Genomic DNA, 23,630 nt, shown 5'->3' with positions numbered 1-23,630 from the left:
TTTAATTAATCATTTAACCGGTGTTGGGATTACAATATTTGGGTTTAGGTTTCATTTTCCAAACTTTTATTAATTTTAAAATTTCCCCCTTCAATAGGTTTAAGATGGGACGAATTAAGATCTGTCACGTGACCTGATCATTTAAAAATGAATAAACTTAGTCATACGACCAACTGAAAGTAGTGAAGTGATAGGAGGTCAGATGACACCAATTTAAACCAAGCACTAATCAATTCGAGCAGAACAGTGATATGAGGTCTGATTTGCAAGTCAACGCTTAGCTGACTTGGAAGACACCGTAAAAGGTTGGATTAGGACACTCCGCCCACTACAGAAACAGACTATATCTTACAAAAGTATGCATTTTAGATATCATAAACAGTACTTATTTGACAGTATAAATAAATGGATTGAATTAATAATAATAATAGGGCACCATAATTGAAGGGAGAAAATGGGGGTTAATGGTGGGGTGGGTCTCTTGGAGGAAACTGAGTGGCACATAAAGTGTTTGTTTTAATGTCTGAATGAAAAAGAAGGGTTTTAAAAGTAACGTGGCTTCTGGGGAATCACATATATGAATTATATAACTTTATTGTTGTTGTTGTTGTTCTTCTTCTGCGTACGGGCGCTGGGTTCTTTGGATGTGATATGCGACTGATAAGAGATCATCAATGCTTTTCTCCTTCCTCTAATTTCTTATTTCTTCGCTATAATCATAATGTTTTTGTCTCTTCCTATCCCAATTATCTTCCCCTTTTCCATATCCTATTTTCATTAAATTAATTATTTATATGTACAGAATAAAACTGTTTTCTTTTTTCTTTTTTAATTGTGGAAGAAATATTTATATTTTTTTAATTAAAATTACAATTATTTTCAATTAAAGAATTAAAACATAATTATTAAAGGTACAACATTATTTTCGGGAACAGATGCTGTAACCACCTCCCTATTCAGAGAGAAGGGAACGGCATAACATGAGTACAAAAAGGCTAAAATCGTAACAACACTTAGAGAGATATTTTAATTATCCATTTAACCTCGATCTTATTCTATAATAGTTTCAAATAAAATACTCTTTACCATAAAGTTTCTATGATTGAGTCACATAAAATAAATACACATATTATGTGGTATAGATACGTCCGATCTAACTATTCATTTATGAACTTCTCGTTTATGTCACAATAATATACTTTAAATTTATTTTTATCCATTTTATCATGAATTTATTTTTTAACATATTCTCGTAACTCATTAATATAATAATAATTAACTCACTCTTTGTGGTTTTTCTCGAAAAGGATAGTTATTTGAATCGCGGGTAAGAACATCATTAAATACGTATTTAATGTTTTTGTATTTTGAAAAGTTGTAGATTTGAAGATATTACCATTTATTTATAAGTTAAAATATTAAAAAAAACATATATATGATAGTAGTGATGGAAGATTTAATTTAATGAATTGTGGGAAATAATGAGTATAATAATATAATGAAATAAATATTCCCTTTTGAAAGATGGAGAGTAAAATAAAATTTTGATTTTGGATTGCAAAAAGTATATATAAAAAAACATAGAAAATGAGGAAGATGTGAAAGGATTAGAAAGAATATAAATTCACATACTTTTTTTTTTTTTTTTAAATGAAAAAAGAAATTAAGAAATTCACATGGAAAAGACAGAAAAAGCCAGAGCTGAGTCAGCTGTCAGTTGTCACCACGTAGGCCAGAGATCTACTCGACTCAACCCATGAAATATTTCCTTTTCTCATAACTCAAACGTCAAAATCACCACCTAAGAATTAAAATAATTAATTAATTATATTAAAAAAATAATAAAAACTTTTTCTCATTATAACTCATGTCGTCTCATGAGTGCTCCTTTTTCGCATCTAAATCCTCTTTTTCCTTACACAAAATCTACCTTTTTTTATTTATTTATTTTCTCAACACAAAAAGAAAAAAAGAAAATATTTCATTTTACCATATTACCCTTCCATCACCCATCTTATCCATTCACACAGCCTTTTCATATTTACATCATTTTTTTCTTACTTTTTCAATTTCTTCCTTATTGGGTAAAACCTTTTTGCTTAAAACTTATGATTTGAATTAATTATTGTATTAGTCCAATAATTAAAGGAAGTATAATTTGTAACATTATGATTTATTATTTGGAGAAAAAATGAAGATGGGCAGAAATTAGAAAGGAGTATAAATAATTGAGACCCCCACTTGTAACCAATTGCATTGGGATCCATGTGTTAAATCACAAACTTCCAATGCCTTTCCATTTGGGTCCTTAGTGGCATATTACACAAACCATATTATATCCCTAATATTAGTCTTTTCATATTAACATCAAACTAACAAACAAATTAATCTATACAAAAATCATGACGTAATTTATATTTCATTATTTTAATATTAATAATCTTAATAATACATCTCTTTTAACATGTTAGCTTGGATTGGATCGCCAAAATGATTTCCCCCCTTCACAGATCTTCCTTCCTTGTCTCCACAGTAAAAAATTAAAAAGTTACCATTTTTATCACCCAATGAAATTGTTGCTTTCTTTTTCACCCTCCTCCTTGTTATCCTCTGTTTCTTTGCTGCAATCCTCCTCAAATTCAGACCCTTCCTTTGGACTATCCACAGTTCTCTTCTCCTGCTCTTCTTCTTCTTCTTCTTCTTCTTCCTCTAAACCCATTTCCTTTTTCCTTAATCCACCATTTTTTTCCTTCTTCTCTGCTCTTGATTTTAATGTCTCTAGCAACTCTGCCACTGCCCTGTTTTTATAGCGGCGGTTTTTTATCAGAAATTCGCTCACGTCCGCCGGCGTCATCTTTGCCTTGTCGATAACCTCTTTAATTTCTTGCAACAGAGTGTTCTCGATTTTATTCTCTTCGTAATTTAAATAATTCTTCAGAAGTATCTTCAATGCTGGATAAGAACAGAAATTCATGAAAATATGCATATCCATTCTCCCACTTCGAAGCAATGCCGGGTCCAGCTTCTCAATGTGGTTCGTCGTAAATACGAAAATTCTCTCACTGCCACAGCACGACCATAACCCATCGGTGAAATTCAGCAATCCAGAAAGAGTAATCGAGCCACCGCCGCCACCGCCGCGCCCGTCGTCGCCGGATAGCGAACTGTACCCACCTCCGCATCGGATGTCCGGAAAATCGTAGTAGTTTCTCGTACCGGAATTTTTCTTTTTGCGGTCAGTGAAACTAATGGAGCAATCAATGTCCTCGATGACGATGATCGATTTGGAGGTGGTTTTCATGAGGAGCTTCCGAAGTTCAGAATTGGTGTGGACCTCAGTGAGTTCGAGATCGTAAACGTCGTAACCGAGAAAGTTAGCCATTGCAGCGATCATACTGGATTTTCCGGTTCCGGGAGGGCCGTATAAGAGATAACCTCTTTTCCAGGCTCGGCCTGTCTGTTGGTAAAAGCTTTGGCTGTTGGCGAAATCTCGAAGATCTTCCATAATCTGTTGCTTCTTAAGTGGGTCCATAGCCAATGTGTCAAATGTGCTTGGGTGTTTAAATGGCACCGACTCCCATGGATTCCCTCTCGAATCCAACGACCCACCACGCGAATTCGTATAAAGAAGCCGCTCCTGATTCTTGCGACGGATTTCATCAGCTCTGTCCATAATGTAATCAAGATACGAATCTAAAATCAAAGGCTTATCTTTTTTCTTGATTCGAAGAGTAAAACCCCTTTTCTCCTCCGGCAACGGGCGCCAGAGGTAGCCCTGTGCTTGTCTTTGAGTGACAATATGCTCCCACTGGACAGTGACGCCATCAAAGAAGTCAAGGATGCAGTCATTGTTAGCAAGACCAAAGGTAATCGCGCTGGAATTGACAGCACGCGTGAGACTCAACCGATTGCCGGAGATGGAAACAGAGGAGCTTAAGTAGAGTTGGACAGCGTTGTAGAGCTCGTTAGTGTTGACGCCGTCGATTTCAGTGATGTCAAAATAGACATAGGAGGAGAAGCAGTGGGAGAGTTTGTGGAAGAGTTTAAGGGCGGCGAAACGGAGCTCCGGCGGGAAGATTGTCTGGAGGAGAGACTGGCAGAAGGCAAGAACGCCGAGAAGGGATGCCAGAGAGGACCAGTATTCCTTCATGGCGGTGAATCAAGAAGGGTATAGGAGATTGATCAGAATAGGGAATCAGGGGACGATTTTATAGAGGGAAATGGAGGAGAGAGAAAGGAGGAAGGGGTAGAGAGAGAGTGGGTGGAGGATGTGGGGAATTGGCTGGCAGAGAAGAAAGTACAAGTGAAAACAGCAACAGAAGTGGGGAAAAACAAAAAGGGCTTTTGGAGTTTCTTAGAGAGGGCGAGAGAGAGAGAGAGAGAGAGAGATCAGAGATGGGTCCCCTGTTTTGGTTGAGTGTATGTAAGCTCCTGCTATGAACACTATTTTTCAAATTTTAATTCCATTTTAATATTTTATAATAATAATAATAATTTAATCATCCAATAATTACGATAATAAATATACAAATTGAAATTAGCATGAGTTTAAATAAATAGAACGACTTTCAAAATATTATTGAATTAACTAATAAAACTTTTAATATTCTTTTTTGTTTGACTCGGTTGTGGTTATGGTTTTAGTTAATATTGGAATGGAATAGCATCTGATTCTAATTTTAATTATTAATTAAACAATATAAATACGAATATACCAAAAATAAAAAGTCAGACTTTAAACACACCAATAATCTCGTTTTGTTTATGGTGCACTAAATAAAATTATTAAAGCATTAATTAGGGATTTTAATAAGCTGTTATTTTGGTATGAAATTTAATTACCAAAATTGCTACGTATTTTATATTATTGCATTTGGAGTAGGTATGATTGTTTCCAAATATTTTTGAAGATTTTATCACATTTAAAAGTGATAATATATTACGAAATTGCATAATAATCAAATTAAAAGAATTTTCATGCTAATAATATTAAAATATTTCTTGGATGAGATTTAAAATAATTAATAGTTAAAACTATATAAGTTATATTAATTTAAAGAGATAAATTAAAGAAAGTATAAGCAAAAAAAAGGAAGAATATTTTAAGAGAGGGAAGAGGGTATGTCTACAACGGTGAAGGACCGAGAGAGCCACGTGTAACGCCCTAATCTGGTTGTCTTTGTTGTAATCTTAATTAATGATTGTTTAAAGGGTTAATTAAGATAGTTAGGTACTGTGGATTAAGATGAAGATTGATTGATTAATTAGAAAGGTCCAACCACTACAGTGTTGCAACCAAGGTTCTTTTGCGTGCTTTGGACCCGATTCTCCTTCTTAATTTAACCTAAAATCCACGACCAATTTTAATAATTATAAATTGCTTTTTAAATATTCTTATTTCTTCCCTAACTTTTAAATATTTTAATTTGCTCTAATTTTTTTTTATAACAAAAAAACATTTTATACGAAACATGTGGACAATTTTTAGGTTTTAAATTTAGTTTAGTTATCTTATTATGATTGATATGTAAAATTTATATGCTGAAATATCATAATAGTCGAGCTCTGATACTGTATTAGGGATCACAACTCTTATAACATGAAAAGTCATTTTCCATGTAATTTTGAAAAGAACGAAAAAATAAAATGATACAAAAAAAAAAAATAATAAGAAAAAGAAACCAATCTGTTAGTGTGTCCTCACTTTTGTTTCTTCTTCTTTAAATTAGTATTGATAAGTGGTGACCCTTGTTCTGAGTTCTGACACTGCCACACACAGAGAAGGGAGAGAGAGAGGCGAGACGTGAGATGGAAAGGCTCTCTGTCCAAAGCAAAACGAAAAGATCCGAATCATTTTGGTTTGGGTTGGGACCATAAATCCAAAATCCAAAATCCACACCTTGTTTGTATGAGTTTTGAGTTTTTTGATAATGGAAAGGAGTAGGCAGAGGTGTAGAATGGGCATGGAACAGAGAAAACAGAGTAGAAGAGATTAGAAGAAAGCAATGTTGTGTTCCCACGCGTAAACCCAGAAGAAAGCAAACAAAGAATCAGAGGGTAGGCAGAGAAGGGAGAGCTACGAATCTTTTTCAATAATAATAATAATAATGAGTCTCTCTATTATTTGTGTGATTAGTAAGCCAAGCAGAAGCAGAGAGGCAGAAGCAGAGAGGCAGAGGCAGAGGCAGAGGCAGAGGCAGAGGAGGACAAAGCAGAAGCAGAGGAGGAGGACAGAGGAGGACAAAGCAGAGCAGAGGAGTTGTGAATGGTCCATCATCTTCCCCCTATTCTCTACCACCTCCTTCCCACGCCTACACTAAACTAATGGCATGCACTGCTTCTTCACCTACCAATCTCTTATCCCTTTTATCACCATTTATTGGGGTATTCTCAAACACAACATTACCTACAACATTACCCAATACTTATTCTACACCACCAAAACACATCCATGCCCATGTGTGGTGGAGGAGTATACAATTATAGAGGAAGAAGCGAATGAGTCCATCCAAGGTTACTGAAATTTCAACAATACAAGATTAATAACAGATTCAAGGATACCGACTATAAAAACAATATGAACCAGAATCACATTTTCTCAATAAGAACAGTTACGTCAATTCGAGAGTATATGACAGTTTTCCAAAATCACCAGTATTATAAGAGATTTGTCGTCAATCCTTCTTACTCATATTTAAATTTTCTTAAATTGATTTCTAAACATATATATATATTTTTTTTTTTTTTGGAGAATAGAGTCAGAAGATTTAACATACATTGCTCGTGCCAACGACCACCCACATTCTAATTGACTAACTTATTCGAGAAAAAATAAAATATGGCAAAATCAGATTGAGAGTGAGTGTAATTGTGACACTAGATCCCAAGTAAATCTATTCCAGACAAACTTAAATTTTGTGTATGATATGTTATTACACTTTCAATTTTGTTTAAAAATTCATAAGAAAAAAAAAATAAAAGGTAAAATAAGATGAGAATATATTAGATAAAACTAAAACTGATGAGATATTTAGTATTGATGGATTAGGAAAAAAAACTTAATGTACATTTCATATTTAAAATTAATATTACACACATCTTTTGAATCGTCTATAATTATTTAATTTAATAAATAAAACCAGATTGAGATTCAAAACATAATAAATAAATAAAAACAATAGGTAACATTTAGAAGAATCCTCGTAATGGTAAACAGGTTTAAAATGAATTAGGGGTATTAATAAAATGAATTAGGGGTATTCATAAAATGAATTAGGGGTATTATATGGAGAGTCAGCGGTTTTGCTTAGTTTATAAACAAGCAGGCGTCAGTGGATTATTAATGCAAAGTGCAAAAGTGCCTAAATTACGCAACCCTTGGCCTTTATTTGACTGATCCCCAAGCACTTTGCGCATGTACACGCATCCACCACCGCTACCCATTACCCACCATTTCCATTTCCCATCCCTCTCTTTTCTTCTTCTCACGCTTCTCGCACACCGATCCCTCATTTGCTTCCCCGAAGTTTCTGCCCCTTAATGTGCAAAACATAATGCTTTTCACACGCCCTACGGACAACTAATCTAACTTTATTATTTTGTTCCTACCCTTGACCTCTTTCCTATTTTCCTACATTTTTCGTGACATGGTATTATTCTTACCTTGAAGTCCTGTAAATATCTGACCTCTCGTATCGACACATGTTGGTCAGCAACCAAACTCGAACCAAAGTTGCATTTTTACTCTAAATCTTGGGTTCTTCAAACTAAAATGGGGTGATACCTAATTGGTAGTATTAAAATTGAATTTAAAGTTGTTATATATCTTAATATAAAAGAAGTCAAAAAAAGTTAGTCCCGTAAGCACGAAATTGACAACTAAATGCGTTTAATATAAGAAACTTTTTGACACCCTCTGTTTTCTTCTCCTCCTTCTTATTACATTCTTTGATTTCATTGCTTAATTCCTATGCTCCTCCCTCGATCTCTCTTTGAAATGGAAGTTACGAAGCCTTCCTCCAAGTCCGACCGACGTCGTTTTGTCCTCTCTTCGATCTTCTTCATCTTTTTCCTCTGCGTTTTGGCCTCCATCAACGAAGCTCGTTTCGACGCCCTATTGAAGTTCGGCCGATGCACCGTCGACAGCGCTTCTTCTCTTTCGCTTCAAACGGCGACGTTTAATTCCTCCGACGACAATCTTCTTTCAGTTAATTCTTCCTCTGTCTCCAACGACACTGATATCCGTATACTCATCGGCATTCTAACGCTTCCCGATCAGTACAATCGCCGCCACTTTCTCCGTCTAATTTACGGAACGCAGTCCGTTTCCGGCGCTAAAATCGATGTTAAGTTCGTCTTCTGTAATTTGACAAAAGAGGATCAGAAGATTCTCGTCGCGTTGGAAATAATGCGATACGACGACATTATAATCCTCAATTGCAAGGAGAATATGAACAAAGGCAAAACCTACACCTACTTCTCTAGCCTACCGGAGATCTTCAACAGCAGCGACGGCGGTGGACCTAATCCGCCGTATCACTACGTGATGAAAACCGACGACGACACTTACATCAGGCTCAACAGCTTGGTAGAATCGCTCCGGCCACTTCCGAGAGAGGATCTGTACTACGGATATGTAATTCCTTGTCCGAGCATGGATCCGTTCGTGAAATACATGTCCGGAATGGGATACTTGATATCTTGGGACTTGGCGGAGTGGATCAGAGAATCGGAGATACCTAAGAACAATTTGGAAGGGCCTGAGGACAAAGTATTTGGAGAATGGATCAGAGATGGCCGCCGCGCGAAGAATCGGTTCAATGCGAAGTGGTCGATGTACAATTATCCGGAGCCGCGGACGGGATGTACTCATGAGCTTTGGCCGGAGACGATCGCCGTTCATCTGTTGAAGAATCAGGAGAAATGGATTCGCACATTGACGTATTTCAATGTCACTGCGAATTTGAAGCCATCGAAGTTGTATCATATTCCATAGGTGAATCAAATTCAAGCCATCTTTAGTTTCAATTTTTGGTTATTCTACTCAAATTATACAGAAGAAGATTCTTCGGCGACTTATGGTTATGGTCGCTTCTCTGTTTTTNTTTTTTTTTTTTTTTTTTTTTTTTCAAAAATCTAATATATATTTCACTGATGGATCAAAATATCTTGAATGAGGATGTATACAATGTTTTGATCATAATAATTGAATCTTTTGATTTCATATATAATTTCAACTTTAATTCAATTAAATGTTAGTTCAGTACTTTTTGGACCAAGAGGTCTACTTGAATCAACCAAAAAGATTTGAGAATGCAGTTGAAGTCATGAGTTGGTACTCGTACAATCTACTATAATCTTTTGTACAAAATAAGCTAAGACTACAAGCTAGTTGGATACTGTGATACTAATTATGTAGGAAAGCACGATACCTAAAAATCAAATACTAGACACGTGTTTAAGCTCGGTTTTGGAACAATTTCTTGATACAATAAAAGACACCAACAATATCATTCTTAATGGAGGATTTGCACTAGTATTTGATATCACTTCGTTACAACAACCAATCTACACTTCGTCTAGAAAAAAATCTAATGTTTTATGATAGAACAAAACATATGAAGGTGTGCTACCACTTCATTTTCGGAAGGAACAAGATGGACGACCGAGTGGAAAATACGAGGCTTTCACCGTAATTGATCTATAAAAATATTGAATTTGATTAAAAAGGTAATAGAATATAATAAATTATGGAATATAAAAATGGAGATTCGCATCTGTTGTTCAAGTTGACCAAAGAAATTTATACAATAAGAATCACAAACAATATCAATAAACGTAATTGAATGAAATAAACAAAAATAACAATAATCCAATGAAAGCAAATGGGTGATCTTCTTGAGAGCCAAAAGATGGAAGCACACCATAATTGAATCTTACGCAGCAAAATTCAGACTCCAAATCAAGGCCTTAGCCATTGGATATCATAATCTTCCATCACCAATGATATCAATCGATAGCAAATGGGTGTTCTTCTAAAGCTGGTTAAAGCTATTCCCACGGCAGTATTGAAGGTCAAGCGAAACCTGGCGCTCGATCCTAAGCTGGCGATAGAAATTGGCTATGAAAGCCTCCGCACGCATGTCCACATCGTCTTCAGAAGCGTAGCTCCTTGTTCTTTGAACCCCTCTCCACGAAATCGACTCTCCACACAACTCTCTAACATCCTCTTCCCTACACCCTTTCAATCCCGGCGCTTCCTTGAAGCTGACGCGGAGGCTTCTCGACAAACTTCGTCCAAACCTCGCCGCCAAACGCCAGCTTTGGACGTTGAAGTTCATCATAAATTTCAGCTTCTTCACTGCCTTCCTCAGCCGACCCAACAAGCTAATCGCCGCCATTTTCGCTATGAAATTTTTCTTCTTACAAATTAAGGATAATTTGGGAGTATTTATAATGGTATTAGCCGCCTATTTTTTGGATATTGGTGGGAAGTTTGTGTAGCAAATTCATAAACAAGAGAATGCAATGCGCGTGGAATTCCAATACCAATTTTGGGTGACGCAAACTTTGAACAAGTCTTAATTTGATTTGATTAAGACCAACTTCTTTACCTCTTCCTAATATGATCTTATTTGGATCTTCCAAATATTGTGGATAGATTCAAAATATGGCTCATAAAAATACAAAACCCCATTAAAGGGCTCACCTTAAAACAAAAGAATTGATGGTGGATAATGTCACTCCAACCACCCCATTTAAAGACTTTATTTAAATAAAGTCGTAATTACATGCCTGATTTAGTTATGAAATACATAACATAAAACATTATTTATGTGCACCTAGACCCTTAGACGAGCTCGTTTATACAACGCTACTAATATACTACGGAGGAAAGGGAACACATATAATATCGCGGTGGATATAACACCGATAATAACATCATAGCGAAAATAAATGTAGTAAAGTACAGGGTCATACTAATCGTATAGATTAATATCCCAATTCACATGATACTCGATTAGACTATCACATTCTCCATGATGAACTCCTTAGGTAAGGCAATGAATTACGTGGGTGAAAAAAGAAAAGTTAGGCATTTTCCTTACGGTAAGTGGGATGGAAAACGTTCGAGTGTGAGACATAGAGCTTACTTTATTCTAAATATACATAAAACTATTAATTATTTCAAAAAACTTTCTTAATTAATTTTTTTTTTGCATATTCACGTTTTTTTTCCTTCTTCATTCACGACATTTTCACGAATAACTCTCAATGTCAACCTGCTTAATTTAAAAAATATAAATAAAATATTTTTAGTAATATACGACAAAGTTGTCTATTTTAGATAATTGTTTTATTGTTTGCCAACTCACTAGGTATTATGTCACACCCTTAACAAACTTCCATGTAAGGAATAATTACTTACCGCTTATATTTAGGCAATTAATTTCAAATTTCTATGATTTTTGCTTCAAAAAACAAAAATTATGATTACATATTTATTTAATTTCCTAATTAAAATGCCATTATGAATAAGCTTAAAAATGACAAAAAAAAAGAAAAAAGACGACAAGATATTGTGTGAAAATAAAAATATCTTGGGTCATTGTTTTTTTATATAAGAACCCTATTCTTCTTCTCACCAACTCCACAACTAGCTTCTATCTGCTTCTTCTCTTCCTCTCCAATTACTTCACTTTCTTTAACCACACCAAAATTCAATCCACCTCTCACCTTCTCCATCTCTTCCACCTATGGCGGCCGCCGATCCCTCACCGGAATTCATATTCCGCTCAAAGCTCCCGGATATCACCATACCCGACCACCTCCCCTTGCACACATACTGCTTTGAAAACATCTCCCAATTCAAACACCGTCCATGTATAATCAACGGCGCTACTGGCGAGACCTACACCTACGACGAAGTCCACGTAACAGCCCGCCGTGTCGCCGCTGGCCTTCACAAGCTCGGCGTCGGAAAAGGCGACGTCATTATGCTTCTCCTACAAAACAGCCCACAGTTCGTTTTAGCCTTCCTTGGCGCTTCTTATATTGGAGCCGTGGCAACCATGGCGAACCCGTTCTTCACGCCGCCGGAGATCGCGAAACATGTCGCCTCCTCTGGCGCGAAGCTGATTATAACCCAAGCTGTCTTCGCTGAGAAAGTGAAAAGCTTGGTAGACAAAAACGGCGTGAGTATCAAGCTGATATTCATCGACCCTCCACCGGATGGAGAGGTTCATTTTTCGGTGTTGACTGATGATGTAAAGGAAGAGGATATGCCAGATGTGAAAATCAGTCCGAACGACGTCGTTGCATTGCCGTATTCTTCGGGGACTACAGGTCTTCCAAAAGGAGTTATGCTGACTCATCGAGGCTTGGTGACCAGCGTGGCACAACAAGTGGACGGTGAGAATCCGCACCTCTATATTCGAAGTGATGACGTGGTTTTATGCGTGCTTCCGTTGTTTCACATCTATTCATTGAACTCGATCATGATGTGCTCGTTGCGAGTGGGAGCGGCGATTTTGATCGTACAGAAATTCGACATTAATTACGTGGTGGAATTGGTGGGGAAATATAAGGTGACAATTGCGCCGTTGGTGCCGCCTATTGTATTGGCAATAGCGAAGAGTCCAGCGGTGGGGGGTACGGAGATGTCGTCGATACGGATGGTGCTGTCGGGAGCGGCGCCGTTGGGGAAGGAGCTTGAAGATGCGTTTAGGGCTAAGCTTCCAGATGCGATTCTGGGGCAGGTAAGGAGTTTGTTTAAGATAGATAATGATGATGAGATTGATAAGGAGGTGTGTGGTTATATAGGGATATGGCATGACGGAGGCGGGGTCGGCGCTGACGTTGTCGCTGGCGTTTGCAAAGGAGAGGTTCCCGATAAAATCAGGAGCTTGTGGGACGTTGATGAGAAATTCAGATATGAAAATTGTAAACCCTCAAACTGGAGCTTCTCTTCCTAGGAATCAGCCTGGAGAGATTTGGATCAGAAGCCCTCACGTGATGAAAGGTACACGACTCTCCACAATAGTATGATATCGTCTACTGTGAACATAAACTCTCGTGACTTTGCTTTGGCTTCTCAAAAGTGTTGTACCTATGAAAGAGAGTATTATTTAATTACAAACCCACGAGCACAAAACCATATATTTGACTAAACCAAAATAATAAATTTATCAAATACCAAAAAAGTAAATAAATAAATAAATAAATAAAATGAAATTTAAAGTAGATATAACCAAAATGCTAGTCTAGGCTGAATTTGAGCCGAGCCGATATTGATTGGGCCTAAATGAAGTCCGATTAAACTGAACAGGATACCTCAACAACGAGGAGGCGACGAAGGCCATAATAGACGAACACGGATGGCTGCACACCGGCGACATAGGTTTCGTGGACGAAGACGACGAGGTCTTCATTGTCGATCGTCTCAAGGAACTGATCAAATACAAAGGCTTCCAAGTGGCGCCGGCTGAGTTGGAAGCCTTGCTGATTTCCCACACTCACATAGCCGACGCTGCGGTTATCCCGTACGTGAGCCTTTTCTCGCTTTGATTCCTTCACCGGCCCCGCCTTTCCTATAATGTGTTTTGGACTAATTTTACGCCGACTAATTGCAGCATGAAAAATGAAGTTGCTGGAGAGGTACCGGTTGCGTTCATTGTCCGATCCGGTGGATCCAACATCACGGAGGATGAAATTAAGCAATACATTTCGAAACAGGTACAACCTCCAATTTTAGCGTTGATTTAAAGCTTTCAAGTTTAATATGTTGTTAGTTAGGTTTGGCGATTGATCATCCATTTCACCAAAAAATTAGGTAACCTTCCTTTTATGAACTATAATTTCTGAAGCTTTTGACTCTGTGTCTGTAACGCTACATGATAAATATACTTCCAAATGTTCCAGTAAGTGGGCTGAACAGTTAGTTTCGTGATTGATTTGTGAGGGATGTGGGATGCAGGTTGTGTTTTATAAGAGGATTCATCGTGTCTTCTTCGTGGATTCCATCCCTAAAAGTCCTTCTGGTAAAATCTTGCGGAGACAACTTAGGGAATTGCTCGCAGCCCGTATTCCAAATTAGCTACCCAATGTGTGTATTTCAATTAGAGAAAAGGATCTTGTTTATGGATTATGTTTATTCCAAGTTCTCTTCAGAGGCTGCAACCAAAATACAAGAATATAGTTCCCCTTTGATAATCATTTTGTCTGTTTTCTTATGAAAAGTGAAAATAAATATAAAAATAGTTATGAAAGAATTTTACTAACTGCATATAAGAAGATAGATATGTAGATTTGGAGGGTAGAAGTGATTGTTCAAAAAGAGTATAAAAGCAAAATTTCCTTGTATGACTCATAAAGTGCTCAGTTTTGATTATCCATGACCTAAACAGTCCTGTTTGTTTACTGATTGCCCAGTGGAAATGGTGCATTCTGTGTTTACAACATTTGGTAGCAGAGCTAATTACGGCACGTCATATCAGAACATAGTCCTGTTTTGCGCTTTTTTGAGCAATCCGCATTTGCATCTTCAAACAAGTTGATGATCTCGATCATTTATCTTGTTCTTTCCACGTCACACCCACTTACCCACCTCTCCATCATTTGTTTGATAGAAACCCAAGTACCAAAATTTCAAGCACAACCTTATCCTTCCCAATGTGTGGACGAGAAAGTGTAATAATTTCCCTTTTAGGTGCTTTCCAGGAGATGCAGAAACAGTAGTCTCTGTTCCCATTGTAATAATACTGTATGACATAAATGGCTTTGGTACCTCGTTTACCATGGGGCCGCCCTTCCCCCTTCTGGGAATTTGTTTGTGCTTTTTCTTGTTTCAAACAAAAGAGCATCATTTTGGTTTTAATGCCGCCAAACCGTCTAATCCACTCACTTTGGTTAATGGATACCAATTGTACCTTACAACATCAAAAGGTTGGAGAAAGTGGTAGCATGTTAGGAGGAGAGCGTTTTGATGGGGTACCCCTACCCCCCATTCTTCTTTTTTTTCTTTTTTATCTCACTCTTTCTCTTTAAAGAGAATCCTAACAATATTGTTANCTAATCATCAAATTATAATACTACTGATCAGAAGGTGTCTAAAAATTGAATCTTTTAGAGTGAATGGAAATGGAGTGGCCAGGATCATTGTACTTTGACTCATCCATTTTAATTAATAAGAAAGGACGCATTCCTTGTATCTATTATCTGAACCCAATTAAGAGAGAAAGTACGAGGAAAAGTACATAGCACACATATAATTACACCATATCTTCTAATTTGATTTGTGCATAATTGTTGGCTGCTTAACCACAAGATCAATTAGGAATTAGTGTTCCATTGCAGGCTGGACACCAAACTTTGGAGGAATTAAACACACTGGTCTCTGATTCAAAAGACATCACCGCAAACACCGCCAAAGCTGGGAGATTATGATCTCTCAATCATTGTCTAAGAACACATTTAATTATTTCTTGTTGTCGCGGATGGATCAAATTACTATGTTATCTGTTTGAAATATCAGACTTGATTTCAATTATTGCGTCAGATATTCATTAGTTTATAGAATTTGAGTAAAACCCATGTGCTTGGTTCAGGTTTTTTTTTTATTGGAAAATCATTAATATGGGTGAAATGCTTTGAAAATATAGAGAGAGGGAGAGAGAGAGAAGGCATGTGAAGGGTGAAGTTGGTGAAAAAGATTAGCAGTCATTGGTGTGTGGTAGTCGATGCATAAACTTTTGGGTCCTACGCCTCATTGCATCATTGACGAGATGGACAGATCCCATAAACACTTTCCAAGGATATGCTATCAGTGTGTTCTTCGGTTGGGTCCAATCACTTTTTTTATTATATCAATCAAATATGTTATCATTTTTTCTCTTTGCAAACCAACATCTTGTCATTATCACTATTATATTATATGCCATCCATTTTTTTATCTTTTAACCTACGACAATTTGTAACGGTTCAAATTCATCGCTAGTAGATAATGTTTGTTTTGACCCGTTACGTATAGTTATCAGTCTCACGATTTTAGAATACGTCGGCTAGTGAGAGGTTACACACTCTTATAGAAAATGGTTCGTTTTCCTCTCCAACCAATGTGGAATCTCACAATCCACTCCCTTTGGGCCAGCGTCTCCATTGGCACACCCCTCGGTGTCTAGCTCTGAAACCATTTATAACAGCTGAAGTCCACTGCTAGCAAATATTGTCTGCTTTGATCCATTACGTATCATTGTCAGCTTCATAGTTTTAAAACGCGTCTACTAGAGAGAGGTTTTCACACTCTTATAAGGAATGTTTTGTTCTCCTCTCCAACCGACGTGGGATCTCACAATCCACTCTCTTTGGAGGCCAGCGTTCTCGTTGACACACTGCCCAATATTTGGCTTTGATACCATTTGTAACAGGTCAAACACACGATGATGATAGATAATTATTATCTACTCCATCCTTATCAGTATTATTAGTTTACTTTTCCTTTACAAAAACGGATCAATAATTTGCTAAAAAAAAATATAATCAAGTGTGACATAAAAAAGAAAGAGCCGAGTGAAGAGTTTAGATGTAAACCAAATAATTGAGCAGAGAAACGTTTGGACACGATGAGTAAGATAATACCAAATACGCAACTGGGTGTGTTTGTTTATAACATTTAGGCGATACATGTGGGGGTAAGTGGAAAGGAATGGAAGTAACCATTTATTATTATTAGAGATTTTTAAAATATTGGTTTGTAAACTGACAATCCATTTGAGTGCTGCCATTACCGGAGCCGACAGGCCATCCATCTCCACTGATTCTTTCCAACCCTCTGTCCCTCTCTAATTCCAAAGCCGATCCATTTTTAGTTGCACCAATAGTGAATCCTTTATTCTCATATAACCCATCACAAATTCTTCATTTTTCTACAAAACCCACTTCTCATTTCCCCTTTTTCTTCAAACCCATCTTCTTAATTCTCCTTTTGAGCTCTTTTTTCTTGTTGCTTTCCTTCTCATGGAGTTTAAACACCATCAGCTCAACCTTGGCCTTTTTCTAGAACCCTCTTCTTCTTCTTCTTCTTCTTCTTCTTCTTCTTCTTCTTCTTCTTCTTCTTCTTCTTCCTACTCGGCTCATGTGAGTCCATGTAGCGAGCAGAGGGTTTACCCATGCAACTATTGCCAGAGGAAGTTTTATAGCTCACAGGCTTTGGGAGGCCACCAAAATGCTCATAAGCTGGAGAGGACTTTGGCGAAGAAGAGCAGAGAGATAAGGGCATACCGAGGAGATCATGAAACCAATATTACGATGAATTCAACCCATTTGTGGAAAGTTGAGACAATCACAGCTGCAGCACCTTTAGTAATTGGCCCACATGGGGTTGATGGTGGGAGAGAGATAAGGGGTTTCGCAGCTGAAAATCATCATCTTCATCATCATCATCAAGATGATATTGGCCACCTTGATTTGTCTTTAAGGCTCTGAATTTCTCTGTTTTTGTTTTTTCACTTTTACGTATAAATTTTATATAATGATTGAAGCCCGTAAAGAAGAGGTGATGAATTGAGAGTATTTTATATGTTTCATCTTTATATTCTCTTCGAAACAAAGCCCCACATTGTTTCGTGTTCTATGAGTCCATTTATAAGCTTTTCTCTCTTTTCAGTTTTAGTTCTTGTCACAATTTAGTGCAACTTATTTTAGTTTGAATTAGTTATAGAATATATGATATTCGTAATCTTCCCGAATATATTAGTTAGGAAATATATTTTAGATATGGTAATCAGTTAAATTTGAATAGTAGTATATTTGATTTTATTATCGGGATTTAGTTAGTTTATATTTTGTTGGTAGATATTATTTAGTATCTTGTATCCTATTTAAAGGTCGTGAATATCAATGAAGATACCACCAATTCTTTATTCTTATTCTTAAATCTGTATTCTTCCGTTGAGTAATAATATTTTCATATCTATGCACACTTAGGAGTGGTAGATATTGCGTCAGTTGGTATCAGAGCCAAGTTGGTACGGTTTAATATTATTACTCAACGAGATGAATAGTGGGAGTGCTTCTATGGGTGTAGCTATGGAAAAGCTGGTTGGCAATAACTATAGTTATTGGAAGTTATGCATGGAAGCTTATCTACAAGGGCAAGATTTGTGGGATTTAATTGAAGGTGATGACACAGAAATTCCAGCCGATACTCCACAGAATGCAAAATTACGCCAACAATGGAAGATCAAATGCGGAAAAGCCTTGTTTACCTTGCGGACTTTGATTAGCAAGGAGTATATTGATCATGTTCGTGATTTAAAGTCACCAAAGCAAATATGGGATACACTTCAAAAGTTGTTCACTAAGAAAAATACCGCTCGACTGCAATTTCTAGAGAATGAACTAGCTATGGTAACTCAAGGTAATTTTTCGGTTGAAGAATATTTTTTGAAAGTGAAAAATCTGTGTTCTGAAATTTCAGAATTAGATGCTGAGGAGCCAGTGAGTGAGGCTCGATTACGGCGTTATCTTATTCGTGGATTACGAAAAGAGTTTATGCCATTTGTTTCCTCAATACAAGGGTGGGCAAATCAGCCTACAGTTATTGAACTGGAGAATCTTCTTTCCAATCAGGAAGCATTGATTAAGCAAATGACTAGCAGCAACGAATTTTCCCCAAAGTTAGAAGGTGTGTTGTATGTCAAAGATCAAAGGAGACAGAATTTTCACTCAAGGCCTTCATCTAGCAATGAGAATCAATTCAGAAGTGACGAGTCGTCAAAGAAGCCATTTAAAGCTTGTTACAGGTGTGGAAAACCAGGCCACTTTAAACGAGATTGTCAGGCGAAAGTGGTGTGTGATCATTGCGGAAAGCCAGGCCATATTAAACCAAATTGCCGAGTCAAGATGCAGGAATCAGAAGCAAATGCGGTACATGAAAATAAAAGTTCTCCAGATCCAATTTGGGAATATTGCTTAACCACTGAGGTTCTTGACCAGCCAACAAACGTGACTTCAGCCGTATATCAAGATGATGTCTCTACAGGTGATCAAAATTCTAATTCCACTACTTACGCTTCTGAGTTTGATTCTCTCCAAATTTCGCATCTGGACTCTCTCTTTTTCTCCGATTTCAATTCTATTGCCCCTGATGACCCTTCTGTTTACTCCACGGCCTTGGATTTGAGATTCGACGAAAATGAAGTTGTCGAGCTAACGTTTGACGATCTTGACGGTCTTTACCTCCCCTCTGAGGCTGACGATTTTCTCATCTTGGAGAATTTAGATCAAACTACCAATTCGCAGGATTCGGCTACTGATGCTCTGCCCCAGTCTGACCCAGAAATAGCTGCACTGCTTGATGATGATGATTTATCACTATTTGGTTCTGATGTTGAGGACTTGGAGGAGGATTTCGTAGTTCAGGTAAATTTATGTGAAGAAGGGGAGGATGGTTCAATGGATAATAAGTTTAGTGTGGCTAAGGATTCTGAGAGGGCGACAGGAAGCCAGAATATTATTAATAACAAATGTTTTGGCGATGACATTTTTGAGGATGCAGATGTTGACCATGTGGAGGATGATGTTGACCATGTGGAGGATGATGTTGATAAGCCACAGCTTTTGGATGATCGATTTGATACCCTCTTAAGTCAGGACTATGCATCTAGTGACAATAGTGACAGTGCTTGTGATGAGCATGATGGTTGGGTAGCTGAAGAAGATGAGTCCCTTGCTCAAAAGCTCAAGCATGCCCTTGATGATCATAGTAAGGATGACTTGGACCTTGACCAAGGATATAAAGCTTCTGCAGATCAAGAGCTTTTGCAGTCTACCAGTGATGTAATTCACCGGTGTATGGAGTATGCTGAGTCTGCACAAGTTGAGATGAATTATTACTCTTTCTCATTAGAATTGAATCGCTGCGATGTGGAACTTATTAAGAAGGAAATCATTGAACATGATGTGTCAGTGTCTTATTCAGGTGGTGGCGTGCCTAAGAAGTCCATACGCAAGCCTAACTGGAAGAAATTCTTCGTAGATTTTGTTCGAGAGAACGTGTTAACGCAGGATGTTGAATTGCAGAAAATACATAATGAGCAAGTTGCAGACATATTTACTAAGGCACTTGCCAAAGTGAAGTTTGAAGTTCTTCGTAGAAGCTCTCGAAGTTATTGAGAAATAAGCTTGCACTAAGGGAGGCTGTCACAATTTAGTGCAACTTATTTTAGTTTGAATTAGTTATAGAATATATGATATTCGTAATCTTCCCGAATATATTAGTTAGGAAATATATTTTAGATATGGTAATCAGTTGAATTTGAATAGTAGTATATTTGATTTTATTATCGGGATTTAGTTAGTTTATATTTTGTTGGTAGATATTATTTAGTATCTTGTATCCTATTTAAAGGTCGTGAATATCAATGAAGATACCACATTCGATCCCAATTCTTTATTCTTATTCTTAAATCTGTATTCTTCCGTTGAGTAATAATATTTTCATATCTATGCACACTTAGGAGTGGTAGATATTGCGTCAGTTCTCTATTTGTAATTACTGCCTTAATTATGAAAAACATTTACTTTTTTTTGATAGCAGATATGTAGTGATCATTGGAAATCAATTGTGTGGTTGTATAAATCAAGAGCTACTTAGTGATTAGAAGTTGCATTATTGCAGATTGTTTTAGGGTTTCGATTATGTATGCATTATTATTAAGACTCAATCATGAAAGTTGTAAAGAAAGCATATGCCACTTTTCCTACTAAAATGCAAGACAACATAAAGTGAGGATCATCAAGTTGGGTTATTTTATAGATATTTTTACTATATGCATGGTTGTTGGATATAAATTTCAAGGGGGATAACTTTTGAAACAATCAAAAAAACAAACTCTTTCTTGGGGGCATATTTAAAACTTTATAAAGTATTTTGAAAAAGTTATGGATATTGAAATATCAAACCCCACCGCTAGCAAATATTGTCTGCTTTGCCATGTTACGTATCACCGTCGGCTGCAAAGTTTTAAAATGTGTCTATTAGGGAGAAGTTTTCACACTTTCTCTCTTTGACTGATGTGGGATCTCACAATCCATCCCCTTGGAGGCCCAGCGTCCTCGCTGGAACACCACTCGATGCCGACGCCCAGCGTCCTCATAGTTTTAAAATGCGTATACTAGAGAGAAGTTTTCACACATTTATTAGGAATGTTTCGTTTTCCTCCCCAACCGAGGCATTCCTTAAGCTACGTAACGATTATGTTCTTCTTACCAGCATAGTATATTGTCAATGTCAATATCGAAATTCCAATGGTTTGAACATCTTATCTCTAATCTTTCAATTCCAATAGAGAATTAGAAGCGAAAACAGGAGGGGGAAGGCAAAAGGTATGAAGTATGGATGGGAGGGATTGCAATTTGATAAGAAGAAAGAATTTCTATTATGAGCAAATCACATAACAACTCCAAATCACAACATCTTTCCTTTGAGAAACTCAGTTTTAAGAACTAAGAAGGTGTTGGAGGTAACAAAAAGGAAGAATGATTTTAGACGTAAATTAATAAGAATATCAAAGGAGGGACCCAAGTTTCCATATCAGAGACGCTCCACCTTACTACTCCTAACCTACATTTTCTCTCAAATCATAATCTAACTTTAATTACATTACATATAATTAACACAAACTCCATAATCTATTTTATAAATGTGGAGCCTAAATATAACTATTTTTAAGTTTTTTCTTCATTGCTTTTATCCCTTTAATTTAAACATTGTTCAATTATAAAAACCCTTAAATGGGGAAGGAAACAGAATCCAGCGTATAAACAAAAATATTTTTATACATAATGGATGAGTAGTACACTACAATATATATTCATCAACTTCCTAAACCCTAAAGTTACATATATTTCTATATCTATATCTATATATATATATATATAACCTGAGATTATGCCATAGATTGAGCACTTTCTATTCTGCAGGTCTTCAACTTCAGAGACCAAACAAATTTCTGGACATCAAACCTAGAAAGCTTCTTCACTTTGAAACTGTCGAAATGCATCAACAAAATATGAACATGAAACCTCAAAAAAACAAAAACAAAAACAAAAACAAAAACCATATCCTTTGTTAGAATTAAGGTTACCTGTTTGAAAATATCACCGAGTTCGTCATCCATTAATAAGCTGACGTGGGAATTTCCCTTAACCAATTGCATTTGAGAACATTGTCCTGAAAAACAATACACCAAAAGGATCAATGGAGAACATTTATTAATTGAGATGATATAATAGTCGTATTGGCACATACCCGAAGTAGTGTTATTGTTGGGAAATCCCCAGCCAAGATGCCCTGATGCTTCTGGAATTTCTCCCATATTATCCATCGGGCAATTTCCAAAACTTTGAGGGTAATTTGAATTCATGTTGTTACTTGGACCGAATCCTAAGTATTGGTCACATGGTTTTGACATCAAATTATTGGATGCAAAATTATTGAACCATTTGAATTCAGGCACCGGATAGTAATTTTTACTTCCTTCAAGTTCTTCCATTGATGATCTTCCCAGATTGGAGAACTGAAATTGGTCAATTGTTGAAACATTGTTTCTTTGGCTCATCGAATTCTGGATTTTTGACGCCTTAATTGAATTTCTATCGTAGCAGTTCTTCTTGCCAACCAATTTTCCTGCTCCGGTTGCCTTCTTCCTCAGCATATCTCTGTGTTTCTGAAATAAAAAATCTTGAAAATTGAGAACTGAATTGGTTACCAAAAACCCTATATCTCAAAGTTGATAAAATTGGACAAACCTGAAGATGACTGGCCACGTTTTCTCGTGATAAACGTGGATCGTTCATGAGCTTCAATATGTTATTTGGGACTCTCTCTGAAACATAAATGAAGTGTAAATTAAGAAGAATCTAGAAAGATTTGAACTTTAAGGCAAATAATCCTCACCCTTTTCTCCCAATTGCTCATAAGCTACAACAAATCTTTCATGCAATTCCTTTGTCCAAGAAACTCGAGGCTTCTTCTTAGAAGATGAACATGAATCAAAGTGATTGGAATCTATATTCATGTTCTTATCAATCGCATCATCTTCCTTGTCGATTACTGTGACCCTTTCATGAGAGATAATGGGTTTGTGTTGTTCTTGTTCTTGTTCTTGTTCCATAACATCAGGGTTTGGTCTTTTCCGACATCTTTTCCGCAAGACGTGTTGCCAAATATTCCTCAATTCTTGGAAGCTAACTGGTTTCAGTAAATAGGCCTCAGCTCCCTCCATAACACCCCTCTTCACCATCTCCAATTGCTCGTTTGCTGACACCACTGAAATCCAAAATTCCAAATTCAAAATTCATCAATAAATTCAAGTTTAGGTAAAAAAAAAAAAAAGAGTAATTTTGATGGGTTTTACTTACTAACAACAGGAATGTCGATTCCTTGACGAACAATCTCAAGGATCTTGAACCCATCCATGTCATGTCTTCCAACATTCGTAATAATGATATCAAAAGCTTCTTTTTCATCGTTCAGTAGCCTTATTGCTTCCGCTGTCTCCGTTGTTGCAGTTACTACACGTTCAAAAAAAAAAAAAAAAAAAAAAAAAAAAAAAAAAAAAAAAAAAAAA

At 36.7% G+C, this 23,630-nt stretch overlaps 6 protein-coding genes across 9 annotated transcripts; 3 read left to right on the top strand and 3 right to left on the bottom strand.

Annotated features, from left to right (window-relative positions):
* Positions 1 to 2,247: 2,247 nt before the first annotated feature.
* On the bottom strand, positions 2,248 to 4,391 carry LOC111794110 (AAA-ATPase At5g57480-like). The gene has a single exon (XM_023676251.1). It carries the CDS (start codon positions 4,148 to 4,150, stop codon positions 2,561 to 2,563), a length of 1,590 nt encoding a protein of 529 aa, XP_023532019.1. The 5' UTR covers positions 4,151 to 4,391; the 3' UTR covers positions 2,248 to 2,560.
* Positions 4,392 to 7,923: 3,532 nt separating this feature from the next.
* On the top strand, positions 7,924 to 9,092 carry LOC111793717 (hydroxyproline O-galactosyltransferase GALT3). The gene has a single exon (XM_023675734.1). It carries the CDS (start codon positions 7,970 to 7,972, stop codon positions 8,993 to 8,995), a length of 1,026 nt encoding a protein of 341 aa, XP_023531502.1. The 5' UTR covers positions 7,924 to 7,969; the 3' UTR covers positions 8,996 to 9,092.
* Positions 9,093 to 9,788: 696 nt separating this feature from the next.
* On the bottom strand, positions 9,789 to 10,763 carry LOC111793719. The gene has a single exon (XM_023675736.1). It carries the CDS (start codon positions 10,398 to 10,400, stop codon positions 10,035 to 10,037), a length of 366 nt encoding a protein of 121 aa, XP_023531504.1. The 5' UTR covers positions 10,401 to 10,763; the 3' UTR covers positions 9,789 to 10,034.
* An 877-nt stretch (positions 10,764 to 11,640) lies between these two features.
* On the top strand, positions 11,641 to 15,544 carry LOC111793716 (4-coumarate--CoA ligase 1-like). 4 transcript variants are annotated; one of them, XM_023675731.1, is made up of 5 exons: positions 11,641 to 12,758; positions 12,823 to 13,021; positions 13,328 to 13,541; positions 13,632 to 13,734; positions 15,355 to 15,544. In XM_023675731.1, exons 1-5 carry the CDS (start codon positions 11,757 to 11,759, stop codon positions 15,442 to 15,444), a joined length of 1,608 nt encoding a protein of 535 aa, XP_023531499.1. In that variant the 5' UTR covers positions 11,641 to 11,756; the 3' UTR covers positions 15,445 to 15,544. The 4 variants fall into 4 exon arrangements, with proteins under 4 accessions (XP_023531499.1, XP_023531501.1, XP_023531500.1 ...); XM_023675733.1 differs by having other exon boundaries at positions 15,342 to 15,544; XM_023675732.1 differs by lacking the exon at positions 15,355 to 15,544 and adding an exon at positions 14,431 to 15,072.
* A 1,166-nt stretch (positions 15,545 to 16,710) lies between these two features.
* On the top strand, positions 16,711 to 17,627 carry LOC111793718 (zinc finger protein 7-like). Its single transcript, XM_023675735.1, has one exon. It carries the CDS (start codon positions 17,014 to 17,016, stop codon positions 17,479 to 17,481), a length of 468 nt encoding a protein of 155 aa, XP_023531503.1. The 5' UTR covers positions 16,711 to 17,013; the 3' UTR covers positions 17,482 to 17,627.
* Positions 17,628 to 22,023: 4,396 nt separating this feature from the next.
* LOC111793356 (two-component response regulator ORR24-like) lies at positions 22,024 to 23,506 on the bottom strand. Its single transcript, XM_023675200.1, has 6 exons — positions 23,422 to 23,506; positions 22,958 to 23,329; positions 22,810 to 22,886; positions 22,310 to 22,727; positions 22,146 to 22,231; positions 22,024 to 22,047 (listed from the first exon to the last, which is right to left on the bottom strand). Exons 1-6 carry the CDS (start codon positions 23,477 to 23,479, stop codon positions 22,024 to 22,026), a joined length of 1,035 nt encoding a protein of 344 aa, XP_023530968.1. The 5' UTR covers positions 23,480 to 23,506.
* Between the last annotated feature and the right edge of the window lie 124 nt (positions 23,507 to 23,630).

This window comes from Cucurbita pepo, chromosome LG04, assembly GCF_002806865.2.
Source record: "Cucurbita pepo subsp. pepo cultivar mu-cu-16 chromosome LG04, ASM280686v2, whole genome shotgun sequence".
In the NCBI taxonomy this organism is placed as follows: domain Eukaryota; kingdom Viridiplantae; phylum Streptophyta; class Magnoliopsida; order Cucurbitales; family Cucurbitaceae; genus Cucurbita; species Cucurbita pepo.
Note: the sequence above shows the minus strand (reverse complement) of the source record. Positions and strands in the feature narration are given on the sequence as shown.

Excerpts from the sequence above, each read along its gene's own strand:
- LOC111793356 (XM_023675200.1), bottom strand. The coding sequence starts at position 23,479 with ATGGATGGGTTCAAGATCCTTGAGATTGTTCGTCAAGGAATCGACATT. Across the intron at positions 22,728-22,809 it reads ACGTGGCCAGTCATCTTCAG|AAACACAGAGATATGCTGAG; the intron begins GTTTGTCCAATT and ends TTTTTATTTCAG. Across the intron at positions 22,232-22,309 it reads CAACAATAACACTACTTCGG|GACAATGTTCTCAAATGCAA; the intron begins GTATGTGCCAAT and ends ATTGTTTTTCAG.
- LOC111793719 (XM_023675736.1), bottom strand. The coding sequence starts at position 10,400 with ATGGCGGCGATTAGCTTGTTGGGTCGGCTGAGGAAGGCAGTGAAGAAG.
- LOC111793716 (XM_023675730.1), top strand. The coding sequence starts at position 11,757 with ATGGCGGCCGCCGATCCCTCACCGGAATTCATATTCCGCTCAAAGCTC. Across the intron at positions 13,022-13,327 it reads AAGCCCTCACGTGATGAAAG|GATACCTCAACAACGAGGAG; the intron begins GTACACGACTCT and ends TAAACTGAACAG. Across the intron at positions 13,735-13,975 it reads AGCAATACATTTCGAAACAG|GTTGTGTTTTATAAGAGGAT; the intron begins GTACAACCTCCA and ends TGTGGGATGCAG.
- LOC111793718 (XM_023675735.1), top strand. The coding sequence starts at position 17,014 with ATGGAGTTTAAACACCATCAGCTCAACCTTGGCCTTTTTCTAGAACCC.
- LOC111793717 (XM_023675734.1), top strand. The coding sequence starts at position 7,970 with ATGCTCCTCCCTCGATCTCTCTTTGAAATGGAAGTTACGAAGCCTTCC.
- LOC111794110 (XM_023676251.1), bottom strand. The coding sequence starts at position 4,150 with ATGAAGGAATACTGGTCCTCTCTGGCATCCCTTCTCGGCGTTCTTGCC.